The sequence below is a fragment of the Oncorhynchus clarkii genome, unplaced genomic scaffold (genome assembly GCF_045791955.1).
Source record: "Oncorhynchus clarkii lewisi isolate Uvic-CL-2024 unplaced genomic scaffold, UVic_Ocla_1.0 unplaced_contig_9661_pilon_pilon, whole genome shotgun sequence".
NCBI classification, from domain to species: domain Eukaryota; kingdom Metazoa; phylum Chordata; class Actinopteri; order Salmoniformes; family Salmonidae; genus Oncorhynchus; species Oncorhynchus clarkii.
This window is the reverse complement of record NW_027260010.1, coordinates 1-18,697: the sequence shown is the minus strand read 5'-3', so window position 1 is coordinate 18,697 and position 18,697 is coordinate 1. Positions and strand designations below refer to the sequence as shown.

At 40.0% G+C, this 18,697-nt stretch overlaps 1 protein-coding gene across 1 annotated transcript; it reads left to right on the top strand.

Annotated features, from left to right (window-relative positions):
- Positions 1-1,919: 1,919 nt before the first annotated feature.
- LOC139401025 (protein mono-ADP-ribosyltransferase PARP8-like) lies at positions 1,920-18,499 on the top strand (the record flags this gene model as incomplete). The annotated part of the gene is made up of 6 exons (XM_071145550.1): positions 1,920-2,166; positions 7,731-7,820; positions 8,159-8,229; positions 12,241-12,309; positions 17,664-17,758; positions 18,439-18,499. Coding segments are annotated over exons 1-6 (633 nt in total), but the record flags the coding sequence as incomplete, so codon positions are not given.
- Between the last annotated feature and the right edge of the window lie 198 nt (positions 18,500-18,697).

Below are 18,697 nucleotides of genomic sequence, written 5' to 3'. Positions count from 1 at the left end.
CGGGTTATGAGCACTTATCTAGTTCAACGTGATACAGTTGAAGTCGGAAGTTTACTACATACACTTAGGTTGGAGTCAATAAAGCTAATTTTTCAACCACTCCACAAATGTCTTGTTATCAAACTATAGTTTTGGAAAGTCTGTTAGGATATCTACTTCGTGCATGACACAAGTCATTTTTCCAACAGTTGTTTACAGACAGATTAATTCACTGTATCACAATTCCAGTGGGTCAGAAGTTCACATACACTAAGTTGACTGTGCCTTTAAACAGCTTGGAAAATTCCAGAAAATGATGTCATGGCTTTAGAAGCTTCTGATAGGCTAATTGACATAATTTGAGTCAATTGGAGGTGTACCTGTAGATGCATTTCAAGGCCTACCTTCAAACTCAGTGCCTCTTTGCTTGACATCATGAGAAAATCAAAAGAAATCAGCCAAGACCTCAGAAAAACAATTGTAGACCTCCACAAGTCCGGTTCATCCTTGGGAGCATTTTCCAAACACCCGAAGGTACCACGTTCATCTGTACAAGCAATAGTACACAAGTATAAACACCATGGGACCACGCAGCCGTCATACCGCTCAGGAAGGAGACGCGTTCTGTCTCCTAGAGATTAATGTACTTTGGTGCGGAAAAGTGCAAATCAATTCCAGAACAACAGCAAAGGACCATGTGAAGATGCTGGAGGAAACAGGTACAAAAGTATCTATATCCACAGTAAAACGAGTCCTATATCGACATAACGTGAAAGGCCGCTCGGCAAGGAAGAAGCCACTACTCCTAAACCGCCATAAAAAAAAGACAGACTACGGTTTGCACCTGCACATGGGGACAATGTCCCCTGATGTGATGAAACAAAAATAGAACTGTTTCACCATAATGGCCATTGTTGTATTTGTAGGAAAAAGGGGGATTCTTGCAAGCAAAAGAACACCATCCCAACCGTGAAGCATGGGGGTGGCAGCATCATGTTGTGGGGGTGCTTTGCTGCAGGAGGGACTGGTGCATTTCACAAAATTGATGGCTTCATGAGGCAGTAAAATTGTGGATATATTGAAGCAACAATCTCAAGACATCGGTCAGGAAGTTAAAGCTTGGTCGCAAATGGGTCTTCCAAATGGACAATGACTCCAAGCATCCTTCCAAAGTTGTGGCAAAATGGCTTAAGGACAACAAAGTCAAGGTATTGGAGTGGCCATCACAAAGCCCTTACCGCAATCCTTTAGAAAATGTGTGGGCAGAACTGAAAAAGCGTGTGCAAGCAAGGAGGCCTACAAACCTGACTCAGTTACACCAGCTCTGTCAGGAGGAATGGGCCAAAATTCACGCAACTTATTGTGGGAAGCTAGTGGAATGCTACCGGAAACGTTTGACCCAAGTTGTTTTTTTTGCATTGGATATGTTTACCATATCATATGGAGACAGAAACAAACGTTTTACATCATATCATAACTACACATAATTGCAATTGAGTAAATCCTTCCATTAGAAATTTAAAAAACAATTTAGTTACGAATTGAATTTTAATTAAATGAGTTGACCTTTCACATGGGATGATTTCACTGTACAACAAAAGGGAATATTGAAGGATCCCCAACGATCCATCGCATCTCCCAAAAGCGTTTTCAACTTCTGTAAAATGATAGTATAGAAAATAAAGCTTTGGTTGTCTTTCTCTCAGGCTTCCATGTCTTCTCCCTGGACCTCCTCAAGGTCCAGCTCTTGAACATTAGACTCTGGGGCCTCATCTTCACTGTCGGTTTCCAACCTTGGCTCAAAAAGCCTCAAATTTGCCCGGATGGCCACCAATCTTTCAACCCTTGTATTGGTCAGCCTGTTGCGTGCTTTGGTGTGTGTGTTCCCAAACATGGACTAGTTGCTCTCTGAGGCGACTGTTGTTGGTGGGATTTGGAGGATGATGGAGGCAACAGGGGAAAGAGCCTCAGATCCACAAAGTCCCTTCCACCAGGTGGTTGATGAGATGTTTGGCACGACTGCCATACTGCATCTCCATCCCAAAGACTTGCTTGAAAGTGTACTTCGCCAGACTGCCAAGAACCTCGCCCTCATCCAGGACAAGGTGGCAAAATACGGTAGTGATGACACCATAGGCCTTGTTGATCTCTGCACCAGACAGCAATTACAGCTGCAAGTCTCTTGGGGTATGTCTCTATAAGCTTGGAACATCTAGCCACTGGGATTTGTGCCCATTCTTCAAGGCAAAACTGCTCCAGCACCTTCAAGTTGGATGAGTTCCGCTGGTGTACAGCAATCTTTAAGTCATACCACAGATTCTCAATTGGATTGAGGTCTGGACTTTAACCAGGCCATTCCAACACATTTAAATGTTTCCCCTTAAACCACAGAGTGTTGCTTTAGCAGTATCCTTAGGGTCATTTTCCTGCTGGAAGGTGAACCTCCGTCCCAGTCTCAAATCTCTGGAATACTGAAACAGGTTTCCCTCAAGTATTTCCCTGTATTTAGCGACATGCATCATTCCTTCAAATCTGACCAGTTTCCCAGTCCCTGCCGACGAAAAACATCCCCACAGCATGATTCTGAGGGTGATGAGAGGTGTTGGGTTTGTGCCAGACATAACGTTTTCCTTGATGGCCAAAAAGCTAAATTTTAGTCTCATCTAACCAGAGTACCTCCCTCCATGTTTGGCGAGTCTCCCACATGCCTTTTGGTGAACACCAAACGTGTTTGCTAATTTTTTTCTTTAAGCTATGGCTATTTTCTGGCCACTCTTCCGTAAAGCCCAGCTCTGTGGAGTGTACAGCTTAAAGTGGTCCTATGGACAGAGAATCCAATCTCCGTGGTGGAGCTTTTCAGCTCCTTCAGGGTTGTCTTTGGTCTCTTTATTGCCTCTCTGATTAATGCCCTCCTTGCCTGGTCTGTGAGTTTTGGTGGGCGGCCCTCTCTTGGCAGGTTTGTTGTGATGCCATATTCTTGTCATTTTTTAAGATGGATTTAATGGTGCTCCGTGGGATGTTCAAAGCTTCAAATATATTTTTTAGAACCCAACCCTGATCTGTACTTCTCCACAACTTTGTCCCTAACCTGTTTGGAGAGCTCCTTGGTCTTCATGATGCCGCTTGCTTAGTGGTGTTGCAGACTCTGTGGCCTTTCGGAACAGGTGTATATATACTGAGATCATGTGACAGATCATGTGACACTTAGATTGCACACAGGTGGACTTTATTTAACTAATTATGTGACTTCTGAAAGTAGTTGGCACCACTTTTCCGTTTTACAAAAATGCCAAGGGGGGTGGATACTTGTGCAAGCCTAGACAATGTTTAAAGGAGCATAAAAACTTTTAGTTTGAAAGAATATGCAGTGTGCTTCTTTAGTCCAGCATTCCTGATTGGATAGAAGATACAAAACATAATAATGGAACTAGTGACAGTTGGATGTCGTTTTAATCCCGCGAATGGACAGCTGTCGACGAGAATTATTTTCAGCATTATGACAAAATAATATAAATACCGGTGAATAAATATTGTTATTTTTGGATTACAACCAAATTATGATGAAGTGTACTGTATTATGTGTTAGTTCATTAAAAATATAAAACTTGACATTACTGTGTAGTTTACCAATAAAACGGTCTGTTGGTGAAGTGGACATACTTGGTATTCATATCCCGAAAGAAAGAAATGAATGAAATGATCTCACTATAATACATTTGAATAGAAAGTATAGCAAAAATAGATAAGCCGTTGCTTATCATGGAAAGGATAATACCGGTCTATTTGTGGAAAAATCACCATGATAAACTCTTTAGTCATATCCCAGTTTACCCTGATTAACTCTTTAGTCTTATCCCAGTTTACATATTTACTTATTGACATGCCTACACCTAGCGACTTGTTTTTTAAATTACAGTGCATTCGGAAAGTATTCAGACTCCTTGACTTTTTCCACATTTTGTTACGTTAGCCTTATTCTAAAATGGATTAAATAAATAAAAATACCTAGCACTCTACACACAATACCCAATGATGACATCACAATACCCAATGATGACATCACAATACCCCTTGATGACAAAACAAAAAGGTTTTTAGAAATGTTTTGCACATTTATATATAAAAAAAAAAACAAATGCATACCTTATTTACATAAGTATTCAGATCCTTTGATATGACACTTGAAACTGATCTCAGGTGCATCCCGTTTCCATTGATCATCCTTGAGATGTTTCCACAACAACCTGTGGTATATTAAATTGATTGGACATGATTTGGAATGGCACACACCTGTCTATATTAGGTCCCACAGTTGACAGTGCATGTCAGAGCAAAAACCAAGCCGTAGAGCTTCGAGACAGGATTGTGTCGAGGCACAGTTCTCGGCAAGGGTACCAACAAATGTCTGCAGCATTGAAGGTCTTCAAGAACACAGTGGCCTCCATCATTCTTAAATGGAAGGAGTTTGGAACCACCAAGACTTTCTAGAGCTGTCCGCTCGGCCAAACTGAGGAATCAGGGGAGAAGGGCCTTGGTCAGGGAGTTGATCAAGAACGTATGGTCACTCTGACAGAGCTCCAGACTTACTCTGTGGAGATTGGAGAACCTTCCACAAGGACAACCATCTCTGCAGCACTCCACCAATCAGGCCTCTATGGTAGAGTGGCTAGACGGAAGCCACAAAAGACACATGACATCTCATGTCACCTAAAGGACTCTGACCATCAACAACAAGATTCTCTGGTCTGATTAAACCAAGATTGAATTATTTGGCCTGAATGCCAAGCGTCACATCTGGAAGAAACTTGGCACAATCCCTATGGTGAAGCATGGTGGTGGCAGCATCATTCTGTGGGGATGTTTTTCAATGGCAGGGTCTGGGAGACTAGTCAGGATCGAGGGAAAGATGAACAGAGCAAAGTATGTTAGAGGTCCTTGATGAAAACTCCCGAGTGGCACAGCTACTAAGGCACTGCATCTCAGTGCAAGAGGCATCACTACAGTCCCTGGTTTGAATCCAGGCTGTATCGCATTCGGACGTGATTGGGAGTCCCATAGGGTGGCGCACAATTGGCCCAGCGTCATCGGGGTTTGACCGTGGTAGGCCGTCAATGTAAATAAGAATTTGAGGTTAACTGACTTGCCTAGTTAAATAAAGGTTAAATTAAATACTTATTTTCCACCATAATTTGCAAATAAATTCATTAAAAATTCTACAATGTGATTTTCTGGATTTTTTTTCCCCTCATTTTGTCTGTCATAGTTGAAGTGTACCTATGATGAAAATTACAGGCCTCTCTCATCTTTTTAAGTGGGAGAACTTGCACAATTGGTGGCTGACTAAATACTTTTTTGCCCCACTGTATATGGGTTATGAGTACTTATCTAGTTGACTGTGATTAATTGGGTTATGAGTACTTATCTAGTTGACTGTGATATACGGGTTCCGAGTACTTATCTAGTTGACTGTGATATACGGGTTACGAGTACTTATCTAGTTGACTGTGATATATGGGTTACGAGTACTTATCTAGTTGACTGTGATATACGGGTTACGAGTACTTATCTAGTTGACTGTGATATACGGGTTATGAGCACTTATCTAGTTGACTGTGATATATGGGTTACGAGCACTTATCTAGTTGACTGTGATATATGGGTTATGAGTACTTATCTAGTTGACTGTGATATATGGGTTCCGAGTACTTATCTAGTTGACTGTGATATATGGGTTACGAGTACTTATCTAGTTGACTGTGATATACGGGTTACGAGTACTTATCTAGTTGACTGTGATATACGGGTTACGAGTACTTATCTAGTTGACTGTGATATACGGGTTATGAGCACTTATCTAGTTGACTGTGATATATGGGTTACGAGCACTTATCTAGTTGACTGTGATATATGGGTTACGAGTACTTATCTAGTTGACTGTGATATATGGGTTACGAGTACTTATCTAGTTGACTGTGATATATGGGTTACGAGTACTTATCTAGTTGACTGTGATATATAGGTTACGAGTACTTATCTAGTTGACTGTGATATACGGGTTATGAGCACTTATCTAGTTCAACGTGATACAGTTGAAGTCGGAAGTTTACTACATACACTTAGGTTGGAGTCAATAAAGCTAATTTTTCAACCACTCCACAAATGTCTTGTTATCAAACTATAGTTTTGGAAAGTCTGTTAGGATATCTACTTCGTGCATGACACAAGTCATTTTTCCAACAGTTGTTTACAGACAGATTAATTCACTGTATCACAATTCCAGTGGGTCAGAAGTTCACATACACTAAGTTGACTGTGCCTTTAAACAGCTTGGAAAATTCCAGAAAATGATGTCATGGCTTTAGAAGCTTCTGATAGGCTAATTGACATAATTTGAGTCAATTGGAGGTGTACCTGTAGATGCATTTCAAGGCCTACCTTCAAACTCAGTGCCTCTTTGCTTGACATCATGAGAAAATCAAAAGAAATCAGCCAAGACCTCAGAAAAACAATTGTAGACCTCCACAAGTCCGGTTCATCCTTGGGAGCATTTTCCAAACACCCGAAGGTACCACGTTCATCTGTACAAGCAATAGTACACAAGTATAAACACCATGGGACCACGCAGCCGTCATACCGCTCAGGAAGGAGACGCGTTCTGTCTCCTAGAGATTAATGTACTTTGGTGCGGAAAAGTGCAAATCAATTCCAGAACAACAGCAAAGGACCATGTGAAGATGCTGGAGGAAACAGGTACAAAAGTATCTATATCCACAGTAAAACGAGTCCTATATCGACATAACGTGAAAGGCCGCTCGGCAAGGAAGAAGCCACTACTCCTAAACCGCCATAAAAAAAAGACAGACTACGGTTTGCACCTGCACATGGGGACAATGTCCCCTGATGTGATGAAACAAAAATAGAACTGTTTCACCATAATGGCCATTGTTGTATTTGTAGGAAAAAGGGGGATTCTTGCAAGCAAAAGAACACCATCCCAACCGTGAAGCATGGGGGTGGCAGCATCATGTTGTGGGGGTGCTTTGCTGCAGGAGGGACTGGTGCATTTCACAAAATTGATGGCTTCATGAGGCAGTAAAATTGTGGATATATTGAAGCAACAATCTCAAGACATCGGTCAGGAAGTTAAAGCTTGGTCGCAAATGGGTCTTCCAAATGGACAATGACTCCAAGCATCCTTCCAAAGTTGTGGCAAAATGGCTTAAGGACAACAAAGTCAAGGTATTGGAGTGGCCATCACAAAGCCCTTACCGCAATCCTTTAGAAAATGTGTGGGCAGAACTGAAAAAGCGTGTGCAAGCAAGGAGGCCTACAAACCTGACTCAGTTACACCAGCTCTGTCAGGAGGAATGGGCCAAAATTCACGCAACTTATTGTGGGAAGCTAGTGGAATGCTACCGGAAACGTTTGACCCAAGTTAAACAATTTAAAGGCAATGCTACCAAATACTAATTGAGTATGTAAACTTCTGACCCACTAGGAATGTGATGAAAGAAATAAAAGCTGAAATAAATCATTCTCTCTACTATTATTCTGACATTTCACATTCTTAAAATGAAGTGGTGATCCTAACTGACCCAAGACAAATTTGCTAGGATTAAATGTCAGGAATTGTGAAAAACTGAGTTTAAATGTATTTGACTCAACTTCCCGACTTGAACGATATGAGTTATGAGCACGTATCTTAGTTAGCCTCCAAATTAAGTGTCTTCTTTCTTCTTTTCCCAATCCAGACAATACATACGTGTCAAACTCTGAATACGAGGATGAAGTTCTAGTCACCAGAGACCAGATCCCCGTCATCTTCCACAGGATAGCAACAGGTTTGTTTGCTTTTCAGACTGTCTGTAGTCTCTCTGTCGTCACTCTGCTGTCGTATCTGTTTATCAGACTGTCTGTAGTCTTTCTGCTGTCGTATCTCTGTTTATCAGACTGTCTGTAGTCTCTCTGTCGTCACTCTGCTGTCGTATCTCTGTTTATCAGACTGTCCGTAGTCACTCTGCTGTCGTATCTCTGTTTATCAGACTGTCTGTAGTCACTCTGCTGTCGTATCTCTGTTTATCAGACTGTTTGTTGGTATAGCAGATACTTAGATGAACAGACGTCCTGGCTAACTGTGTATTGTTTTGTTTTTGTGTGTGTGTGTGTGTTTTGTAAACAGAGATTAGGGTCAATAATGACGCCAACTGCTGCCTGTCCATCAAGTCCAAACATCAGATAGACAAGAATCAGGTGAGATGTACATCACTGATTTAATAAGACATTATAAAAGCTCATACATGCTCCTAGCAAGTCATTTAGCATTATAACGTCAGCTATTTAATATCAAGATTATAGAGAACTTTTTCAGTGTGAACTAGTATGTAATAACAGGTATAATAGTATGTAATGTGTAACTATATAGTATTATGTAATAACTATAACAGTATGGCATATGTATAACTGTGTAGTATTATGTAATAATTGTAATAGTATGTAATAAGGGGTAAGAACTGTTTAGTGTGTAAATATGTTAACTGTATGGTAGTATGTAATGACTATTAGTGTGTAATGTTAACTGTATGGTAGTATGTAATGACTATTAGTGTGTAATGTTAACTGTATGGTAGTATGTAATGACTATTAGTGTAGCAATGTGTGTAGTGGTGGAATTGTAATAATGGTGTAATATAGTGGTGTAATAGTGTAGTGGTGTAATAGTGTAGTGGTGTAATAGTATAGTGGTGTAATAGTATAGTGGTGTAATAGTGGTGTAATAGTATAGTGGTGTAATAGTATAGTGGTGTAATAGTGTAGTGGTGTAATAGTATAGTGGTGTAATAGTGGTGTAATAGTATAGTGGTGTAATAGTATAGTGGTGTAATAGTATAGTGGTGTAATAGTATAGTGGTGTAATAGTATAGTGGTGTAATAGTGTAGTGGTGTAATAGTATAGTGGTGTAATAGTGTAGTGGTGTAATAGTATAGTGGTGTAATAGTATAGTGGTGTAATAGTATAGTGGTGTAATAGTATAGTGGTGTAATAGTGGTGTAATAGTATAGTGGTGTAATAGTGTAGTGGTGTAATAGTGTAGTGGTGTAATAGTGTAGTGGTGTAATAGTGGTGTAATAGTATAGTGGTGTAATAGTATAGTGGTGTAATAGTGTAGTGGTGTAATAGTATAGTGGTGTAATAGTGTAGTGGTGTAATAGTGTAGTGGTGTAATAGTGTAGTGGTGTAATAGTGTAGTGGTGTAATAGTGGTGTAATAGTGTAGTGGTGTAATAGTGTAGTGGTGTAATAGTATAGTGGTGTAATAGTATAGTGGTGTAATAGTATAGTGGTGTAATAGTGGTGTAATAGTGGTGTAATAGTATAGTGGTGTAATAGTATAGTGGTGTAATAGTGTAGTGGTGTAATAGTATAGTGGTGTAATAGTATAGTGGTGTAATAGTATAGTGGTGTAATAGTGTAGTGGTGTAATAGTGTAGTGGTGTAATAGTGTAGTGGTGTAATAGTGTAGTGGTGTAATAGTGGTGTAATAGTGTAGTGGTGTAATAGTGTAGTGGTGTAATAGTGTAGTGGTGTAATAGTATAGTGGTGTAATAGTGTAGTGGTGTAATAGTGTAGTGGTGTAATAGTGTAGTGGTGTAATAGTGTAGTGGTGTAATAGTGTAGTGGTGTAATAGTATAGCAGTGTAGTGGTGTAATAGTGGTGTAATAGTATAGCAGTGTAGTGGTGTAATATTATAGTGGTGTAATAGTATAGTGGTGTAATATTATAGTGGTGTACTAGTGTAGTGGTGTAATAGTGGTGTAATAGTGGTGTAATAGTATAGTGGTGTAATAGTGTAGTGGTGTAATAGTGTAGTGGTGTAATAGTATAGTGGTGTAATAGTGTAGTGGTGTAATAGTGTAGTGGTGTAATAGTATAGCAGTGTAGTGGTGTAATAGTGGTGTGATAGTATAGCAGTGTAGTGGTGTAATATTATAGTGGTGTAATAGTATAGTGGTGTAATATTATAGTGGTGTAATAGTGTAGTGGTGTAATAGTAGTGTAATAGTATAGTGGTGTAATAGTGTAGTGGTGTAATAGTATAGTGGTGTAATAGTATAGTGGTGTAATAGTGTAGTGGTGTAATAGTGGTGTAATAGTATAGTGGTGTAATAGTATAGTGGTGTAATAGTATAGTGGTGTAATAGTATAGTGGTGTAATAGTGTAGTGGTGTAATAGTATAGTGGTGTAATAGTATAGTGGTGTAATAGTATAGTGGTGTAATAGTGTAGTGGTGTAATAGTGTAGTGGTGTAATAGTGGTGTAATAGTATAGTGTGTAATAGTATAGTGGTGTAATAGTATAGTGGTGTAATAGTATAGTGGTGTAATAGTATAGTGGTGTAATAGTATGGCAGTGTAGTGGTGTAATAGTGTAGTGGTGTAATAGTGTAGTGGTGTAATAGTGGTGTAATAGTGTAGTGGTGTAATAGTATAGTGGTGTAATAGTATAGTGGTGTAATAGTATAGTGGTGTAATAGTATAGTGGTGTAAAAATATAGTGGTGTAATAGTATAGTGGTGTAATAGTGGTGTAATAGTGGTGTAATAGTATAGTGGTGTAATATTATAGTGGTGTAATATAGTAATAGTGTAGTGGTGTAATAGTTTAGTGGTGTAATAGTTTAGTGGTGTAATGATAGTGTGTAGTAACGCCGTAATAGTGTGTAGTAACGGGTGTAGTAACAGGTGTAGTAACTGTAATAATGGGTGTAGTAACGGTGTAGTAGTGTTTAACTTCTTATGGCGGAGATCCCGTTACCGGGAGCGAAATAACAACATCCATATTCAAAAGAACAGAAATCTCATAATTAAAATTCCTCAAACATGCATGTATCTTATATCGTTTTCAAGGTAGTCTTGTTGTTAATCCCACCACAGTGTCCGATTTCAAATAGGATTTACGGGGAAAGCACCACAAACGATTATGTTAGGTCACCAACAACTCACTAAAATACACAGCCAATTTTACCAGCCAAAGAGAGAGAGAGAAAAAGCACAAATAGAGATCAAATTAATCACTAACCTTTGATGATCGTCATCAGATGACACTCATAGGGCTTCATGTTACACAAAACATGCATGTTTTGTTTGATAAAGTTCATATTTATCAAAATCTGAGTTTACATTGGCGCGTTAGATTCACTAGTTCCAAAAACATCCAGTGATTTTGCATAGCCACATCATTCAACATAAATACTCATCATAAATGTAGATGATAATACAAGTTATACACATGGAATTATAGATATACCTCTCCTTAATGCAACCGCTGTGTCAGATTTAAAAAAAACTTTACTGGAAAAAGAAACCCATGCAATAATCTGAGACGGTGCTCAGAAGTAAAAACACCACAGCCGCAAAGATGGCGTCAACATAAACAAGACATTTCATGATACATTTTCCCTTACCTTTGATGATCGACATCAGAAAGCATCCCAGGAGTCCCAGGTCCACAATAAATGTTTGTTTTGTTCGAAAATGCCCGTTATTTATGTCCAAATACCTTCTTTTGTTAGCGCGTTTGGTATACATATCCAAACGTGAATTCTGGTCAGCTTTATATCGGACAAAAACTTCAAAAAGTGATATTACCAGTCGAAGAAACATTTCAAACTAAGTACAGAATCAATCATTAGGATGTTTGTAACATATAGCTTCAATAAAGTTCCAACCAAAGTATTCCTTCTTGTCTTCATAAGCAATGGAACGCAAGTGGATACCATGAGGAATAAACGTGATCAGAAAATGGCCGACTGCCAGACACCTGATAGATTCTGCTCTCATTCACTCCCACAACATCATAGAAGTCTCATTATAATTTCTATTGATGGTTGACATCTAGTGGAACCCCTAGGCAGTGCAACATCATTCATATCTCAAGGGGATTTCATTGGGGACTCTGGTGAATACATACAAAGCTCAGATTTCTGACTTCCTGTTTTGATTTCAACTCAGGATTTTGCCTGCCAATATGAGTTCTGTTATACTCACAGACATCATTCAAACAGTTTTAGAAAATTTGGAGTTTTCTATCCAATACTACTAATAAAAAGCATATATTAGAAACTGAGACTGAGGAGCAGGCCGTTTACTTTGGGCACCTTATTCATCCAAGCTACTCAATACTGCCCCCCCCCAGCCATAACAGTTAATAACGGGTGTAGTAACGGTGTAATAGTGTGTAATAACATGTCTAACTTCCCCCAGTGCCACTATGCCATAGAGGAGGACTCTGAGGGGGATGCTGACTCTGAGGAGTTTTACTATGGAGGTCAGGTAAGCATCAAGCCTCATCTCCTCCATAACAACTGCTATAACTTATCAAACCATTAGATTGCCAGTGTTCAGCCCTCTCTTAGCTACAGAGGCAGTAGATTTCTTAGGGCAGGTTTCCCCAGACACAAATTAAGCTACTTTAGTCCTGGACTAAAAAGCACTTTGGAGAATATTGTTTTTTCTTAGTCCGGGTCAAGGCTTAATCTGTGTCCAGGAAACCACCCCGTAGCTACAGTGGCAGTAAGTAGAACTCCTTATATCGAGTGAGAGACTAAGGAGAAGGCAGAAATCAAAGGTCCAGACCTCCCCTGGCTTCTCCACCTGAGTCCATGGCAGATTTCCCTAAAGTGGTCCTAGACTCATCAAGTATATAAAGCTCTTTTATATTTTCAGTCCGCTCACTCAGAAAGAGACCCGAGGCTGCTCATTCACCGTAGTGGGACGTTTCTGTCACCAAAATGAAATGACTTTCCATATGGAAATATACGGCTGTTCTGATGAGCGACGGCTGCCTCTCTCTCTCTCTCGCTCTCGCATCGTCTCTTTCCTTCCTTCTCCTCCTAACTGTTGATTGGTGAACTTTGTTTCGGTCTCTTGTGACAAAGCGACAGTTTCTGAAGTTTGTTTGAGTGATTAGTCCGTTTCTGTGAGAGTAGCGAGTCTGTTTTAAAGATTGTGATTGATGCCTCCCGTCGGTCACGAAGCAATCTGGACTAAATTTATGTTGCTTGCTTCTGGGTTGCTCCATGTGTCACCCTCAAACAATTTCCCCCTGCAAATTAGTTGCATTGCATCGCCAGCGATAGAAATCAATCCTATTTCACTCAATTGTCTGTATGCAATGTCCAATCAGTGAGCAGAAAAAAGTTCACATGACACGTCATATCGTTCCGTTCTGAACTCCGACCCAGTTGTCATGCCAACACAGGTGTCGGTGCTGCCACAAAGCAGGACGAAAAGAGACATGCCAAATGGGAAATGTATAACAAAAAAAAAATGGCTAGTCGTGGTTTATGTATATGGTCTGGCAGTCAATAAATGTGTCATTTTAAAACTGAAACCAGACCTTTTCTCTGTCCAGTTTCAGCTGACATTGTTCCAACATGACTACAGCTAGCTAGCTTAGCTTACTAGCTTGGTAAAACATCGTTTTGGGCAACATTTTTGGCTAGCTATCTAAATTGTACAATCAGCATTTTGTGTCTCGATGCTGTTACAATTACCAGACATTTGGCTAAGCAAATAATTTATGAAATCATGTGATGTATGATAGAATTGGATGTTGCTTGCAATTTACATTCTGTTTGAATTGCTTCGTGTATCAGCATGTCACTTGGGAGTGTGCATCTGCAACATAAATTGCGTCCAAATTGTTTCGCGTGACAGGCTTTAGAATTAAATGCCTCTCCCAAAGTCAGGCACCGTAATATGGCCATCTTCCTCTGGTGTGTGTGTGTGTGTGTGCCCTGTGGTGGGGCTTTGGGAAACGTGTCACGTCAGCAACACATTATATATGGGCCCTATTGGCTATTCTTTAAAAGCTTCTAGATAAAACACTCCTTATTAACCTCCTAGATTGGAGGGTAACTCATGGGTTTTTAATTTACATAATGTTGAAGCTGTCATAAACAATTACAGAGTGAGTAGGACCTTGTTTCATATACCTGTGATGATTGATATTCTTTGGATATTTGATTATGTAGTGTGGGGAGAAGGCAGGGATGTCATTTTAAGGATGTTGGGCTCTAGCCAGTCAACCACAATTTTTTTTTTACTAGCCCATGTACAAAATATACCATAGGATATTTGAAAAGACAAAAATGTCACTTGCCAGTGTCAAAATGTCATGTTTTCTACTAGCCTGGTCTGAAAAGTACTAGCCTCAGGCTAGCTTAAAATATATTAATGGTTGTAGGCCTAGATAATGTTTACTTGATGTCAGTAGGTTTACTGTAGTTATTGTTTTCTTTATCAATAACATAACCAATGGTTTAAATAGGGGTGTGCTGATCTCATCATACCAGTAATCGTATGTTTTTACAACTTGATTAGAGTCCACCTTTGGTAAATTCAATTGATCGGACATGATTTGGAAAAGCACAGTGCATGTCAGAGCAAAAAAAAAACAAGACATGAGGTCGAAGGAATAGTCCTTAGAGCTCCGAGACAGAATTGTGTCGAGGCACAGATCTGGGGAAGACTCTTCCTAGAGCTGGCCGTCCGGTCAAACTGCGCAATCGGAGGAGAAGGGCCTTGGTCAGGGAGGTGACCAAGAACCTGATATTCACTCTGACAGAGCTCTAGATTTCCTCTGTGGAGATGGGAGAACCTTTCGTGAAGGACAACCATCTCTGCAGCACTCCACCAATCAGGCCTTTATTGTAGAGTGGCCAGTAGGAAGCCACTCTTCAGTAAAAGGCAAATGACAGCCTGCTTGGAGTTTGCCAAAAGGCACCAAATACAGGTGTGCCAAGCTTGTAGCGTCATACCCAAGAAGACTCGAGGCTGTAATTGCTGCCAAAGGTGCTTCAACAAAGTACTGAGTAAAGGGTCTCAATACTAATGTAAATGTGATACTCTGCTGATTGTACATTTGTACAATCAAAATAAACATGTTTTATTTTGTAATGACATGTCGCTCGGTCAACATGCCTGGCCCAGTAGAAATAATAATAGCAAGCATGGGCTTGGATCACTACATTTTATTTTTATTTTTTTATTTCACCTTTATTTAACCAGGTAGGCCAGTTGAGAACACCTTTATTTAACCAGGTAGGCTAGTTGAGAACACCTTTATTTAACCAGGTAGGCTAGTTGAGAACACCTTTATTTAACCAGGTAGGCCAGTTGAGAACACCTTTATTTAACCAGGTAGGCCAGTTGAGAACACCTTTATTTAACCAGGTAGGCTAGTTGAGAACACCTTTATTTAACCAGGTAGGCTAGTTGAGAACACCTTTATTTAACCAGGTTGGCTAGTTGAGAACACCTTTATTTAACCAGGTAGGCCAGTTGAGAACACCTTTATTTAACCAGGTAGGCCAGTTGAGAACACCTTTATTTAACCAGGTAGGCCAGTTGAGAACACCTTTATTTAACCAGGGAGGCTAGTTGAGAACACGATCTCATTTGCAACTGCGACCTGGCCAATATAAAGCATAGCAGTGTGAACAGACAACAACACAGAGTTACACACGGAGTAAACAATAAACAAGTCAATAACACAGTAGAAAAAGAGAGTCTATATACATTGTGTGCAAAAGGCATGAGGAGGAAGGCGAATAATTACAATTTAGCAGATTAACACTGGAATGATAAATGATCAGATGGTCATGTGCAGGTAGAGATACTGGTGTGCAAAAGAGCAGAAAAGTAAATAAATATAAACAGTATGGGGATGAGGTAGGTAAATTGGGTGGGCTATTTACCGATATACATAATGACAGATGTGGTCAGGAATGCAATAAGTATACAGAAAGACGAAGTAGTCCTGCTGAACAACGCCAAGTAGACAGACCAAAACAACCATATGGCCTCAGTTGACAGGAAGTAACTCGATTTGAACAAAAAATGACCTAGCTATGGATTCTGATTCATGCATGATGTTTGGAGAAGGAGAGACTTGTGTCCTGAGACAGTGACCGAAACGGTCTGTTGTCTGTCTGGGGAAATGAGAGCAGAGGAGGAGTGGCTTGTTCTAAGCCAATTGTGACAGCAGGCTCAACTGACAAAACCCCGCCCTGTTTCTTTACAGACAGAAGAACTAGCCAATAGTTGTTGAGAGAACACAGTGCTTCATACTGTTTGAGTGAAAGAGAGATGTGTGCTGACACTCGTAATTACTAAAAATACAGGTCATAATTGTATTTCGGGAAAATTCTCAATATCCGTTACGATACTCGTTTTGTTTGAGTACTTGACACACCCCTAGTTTTAAAGCAAATAATTATGACACATTAACTCCACTATTGTCTTAAATGTGTCTGGACAGCTCTAGGGGACTTCATGTTTAATGTGTCTGGACAGCTCTAGGAGACTTCATGTTTAATGTGTCTGGACAGCTCTAGGAAACTTCATGTTTAATGTGTCTGGACAGCTCTAGGAGACTTCATGTTTAATGTGTCTGGACAGCTCTAGGAGACTTCATGTTTAATGTGTCTGGACAGCTCTAGGGGACTTAATGTGTCTGGACAGCTCTAGGAGACTTCATGTTTAATGTGTCTGGACAGCTCTAGGGGACTTAATGTGTCTGGACAGCTCTAGGAGACTTCATGTTTAATGTGTCTGGACAGCTCTAGGAGACTTCATGTTTAATGTGTCTGGACAGCTCTAGGAGACTTCATGTTTAATGTGTCTGGACAGCTCTAGGAGACTTCATGTTTAATGTGTCTGGACAGCTCTAGGAGACTTCATGTTTAATGTGTCTGGACAGCTCTAGGGAGAATTTGTTTGTTGATATTCCAGTGAATATATTGGATTTCATTTAGCTCCTCCCAGAAATTGAACCGGCCAATGAAATAGAACAGGAGATGACACATTGAGTTAGCTGGTTGTTTATACAGTTTGTCTCCCAAATGGCATCCTTATCCCTATGTAGTGCCCTCGTTTGTACTACTCTAGTCAAATGTAGTGCACTACATAGGGAATAGGGTGCTTACATGGGACAAAGACAATCCTGCTCAGTGAAACTTTTTTGTTCTCCACTAGTATTTGGAGCGTTCAGATTAAAGATTAAAGCATACCCACTTGGCACAGATTTCAACGTCTAGTTTTGATTCAATTTTGGTTGAATTCATCGTGAAATTCACAAAGAAAAAACACGATGTCATTGGATTTATATTAAAAGTTGAGTGAAAAAAATGTATACCATTTCCTTTACATTGATTTGACTTTTTACAAATACAATCAGTTTTTCCACGTTGATTCAACATCATCACATTGAGTTTAGTTGTTGAAATAACGTGGAAACAACATTGATTCAATCAGTTTTGCACAGTGGGTATACTGTAGGTGGTCAAACACATCCCACAAACGGATTATTGTTCTGCTCTAGGTTGATCTTGCCAGACAAAAGCACAAAATGTCCTTAGCAGCTGATTGGTCGTGTTTTGGTTCTCTTTAGAAAACTGTCCAATCATGACATTTTAGTGGAAGGGAGGGCAAAGGACCGCACTTTAAAAAATAAAATAAAAAGCCTTTCAGGTCTCCCCTCGGAGTCCGGGTCCTTTCTAGGTATCGTCCTTCTAGGGAGATTTTTGCTGTTCACTGTGATTCTCTTTGCTCTTTGGGGTCTAAGTTACTGTGAAGAGGTTTGACTATACTGCTGATGGGTGGGTGACGTCTCTCTCTGGTAGGTGAACTCTGATGGCGAGCTCCACAAGCACCCCCAGTTGGAGGTGGACCTGGCTGCGGTCCGGGAGATGTACGGACACCACGCAGTATCTCTCAGGTAATAGTAATATACACGGACACCACGCAGTATCTCTCAGGTAATAATAATATACAGGGACAGCACGCAGTATCTCTCAGGTAATAATAATATACAGTGACACCACGCAGTATCTCTCAGGTAATAATAATATACAGGGACACCACGCAGTATCTCTCAGGTTATAATAACATACAGGGACACCACGCAGTATCTCTCAGGTGATAATAATATACAGGGCATTCGGGAAGTAGTCAGACCTCCTTGACTTTTTCCACATTTTGTGACGTTACAGCTTTAATCTAAAATTGGGTGAGTCAGTGTGGTTGGTGGTATATGGCAGGGCCTACTGGATGACTCATCACAGAGTAGAGAGCTGGTCTTCCAGGGGGGGTGTGTGTGTGTGTGTGTGTGTGTGTGTGTGCACCATTCTATGCTGAGAATAAGATATGAAAGGATAGCTGTGCTGAATAATGCATTTTCATTGTAATGCTGATATATGACTTCAAACATGTTTTCGAGATGCAAAAAGCTCTCGATCAGCCTCTTTGTGGCATTTCTATGTTTGAGATATCAAAGTAGCCAAGAGACAATGCGGAAATCTCCCATGTTTTCAACAATATGCATGTTGACTCTGACTGAAGGTGTCTTTATGTGACGATAGAGAAGTGAAATCTCTTCATCTTCCTAACCTGTCGTAGGGAATACGGTGCCATCGACGATGTGGACATTGATCTCCACATCGACGTCAGTTTCCTAGATGTAAGTATTATAGTGTTACCTACCGTTCCTTTCATGTTGTCAGTTTTGATCTGATGAGCTGGCATTTCAAATTTATTTGACCATTTTGAAAAAATGGAGAAATGTAATTCAGGCACACAAGTGGATTGACCCCATGTTAACCGTGTAGGTCTGCACCCTAAAATAGCATGGTTTAATGGATTGACCCCATGTTAACCG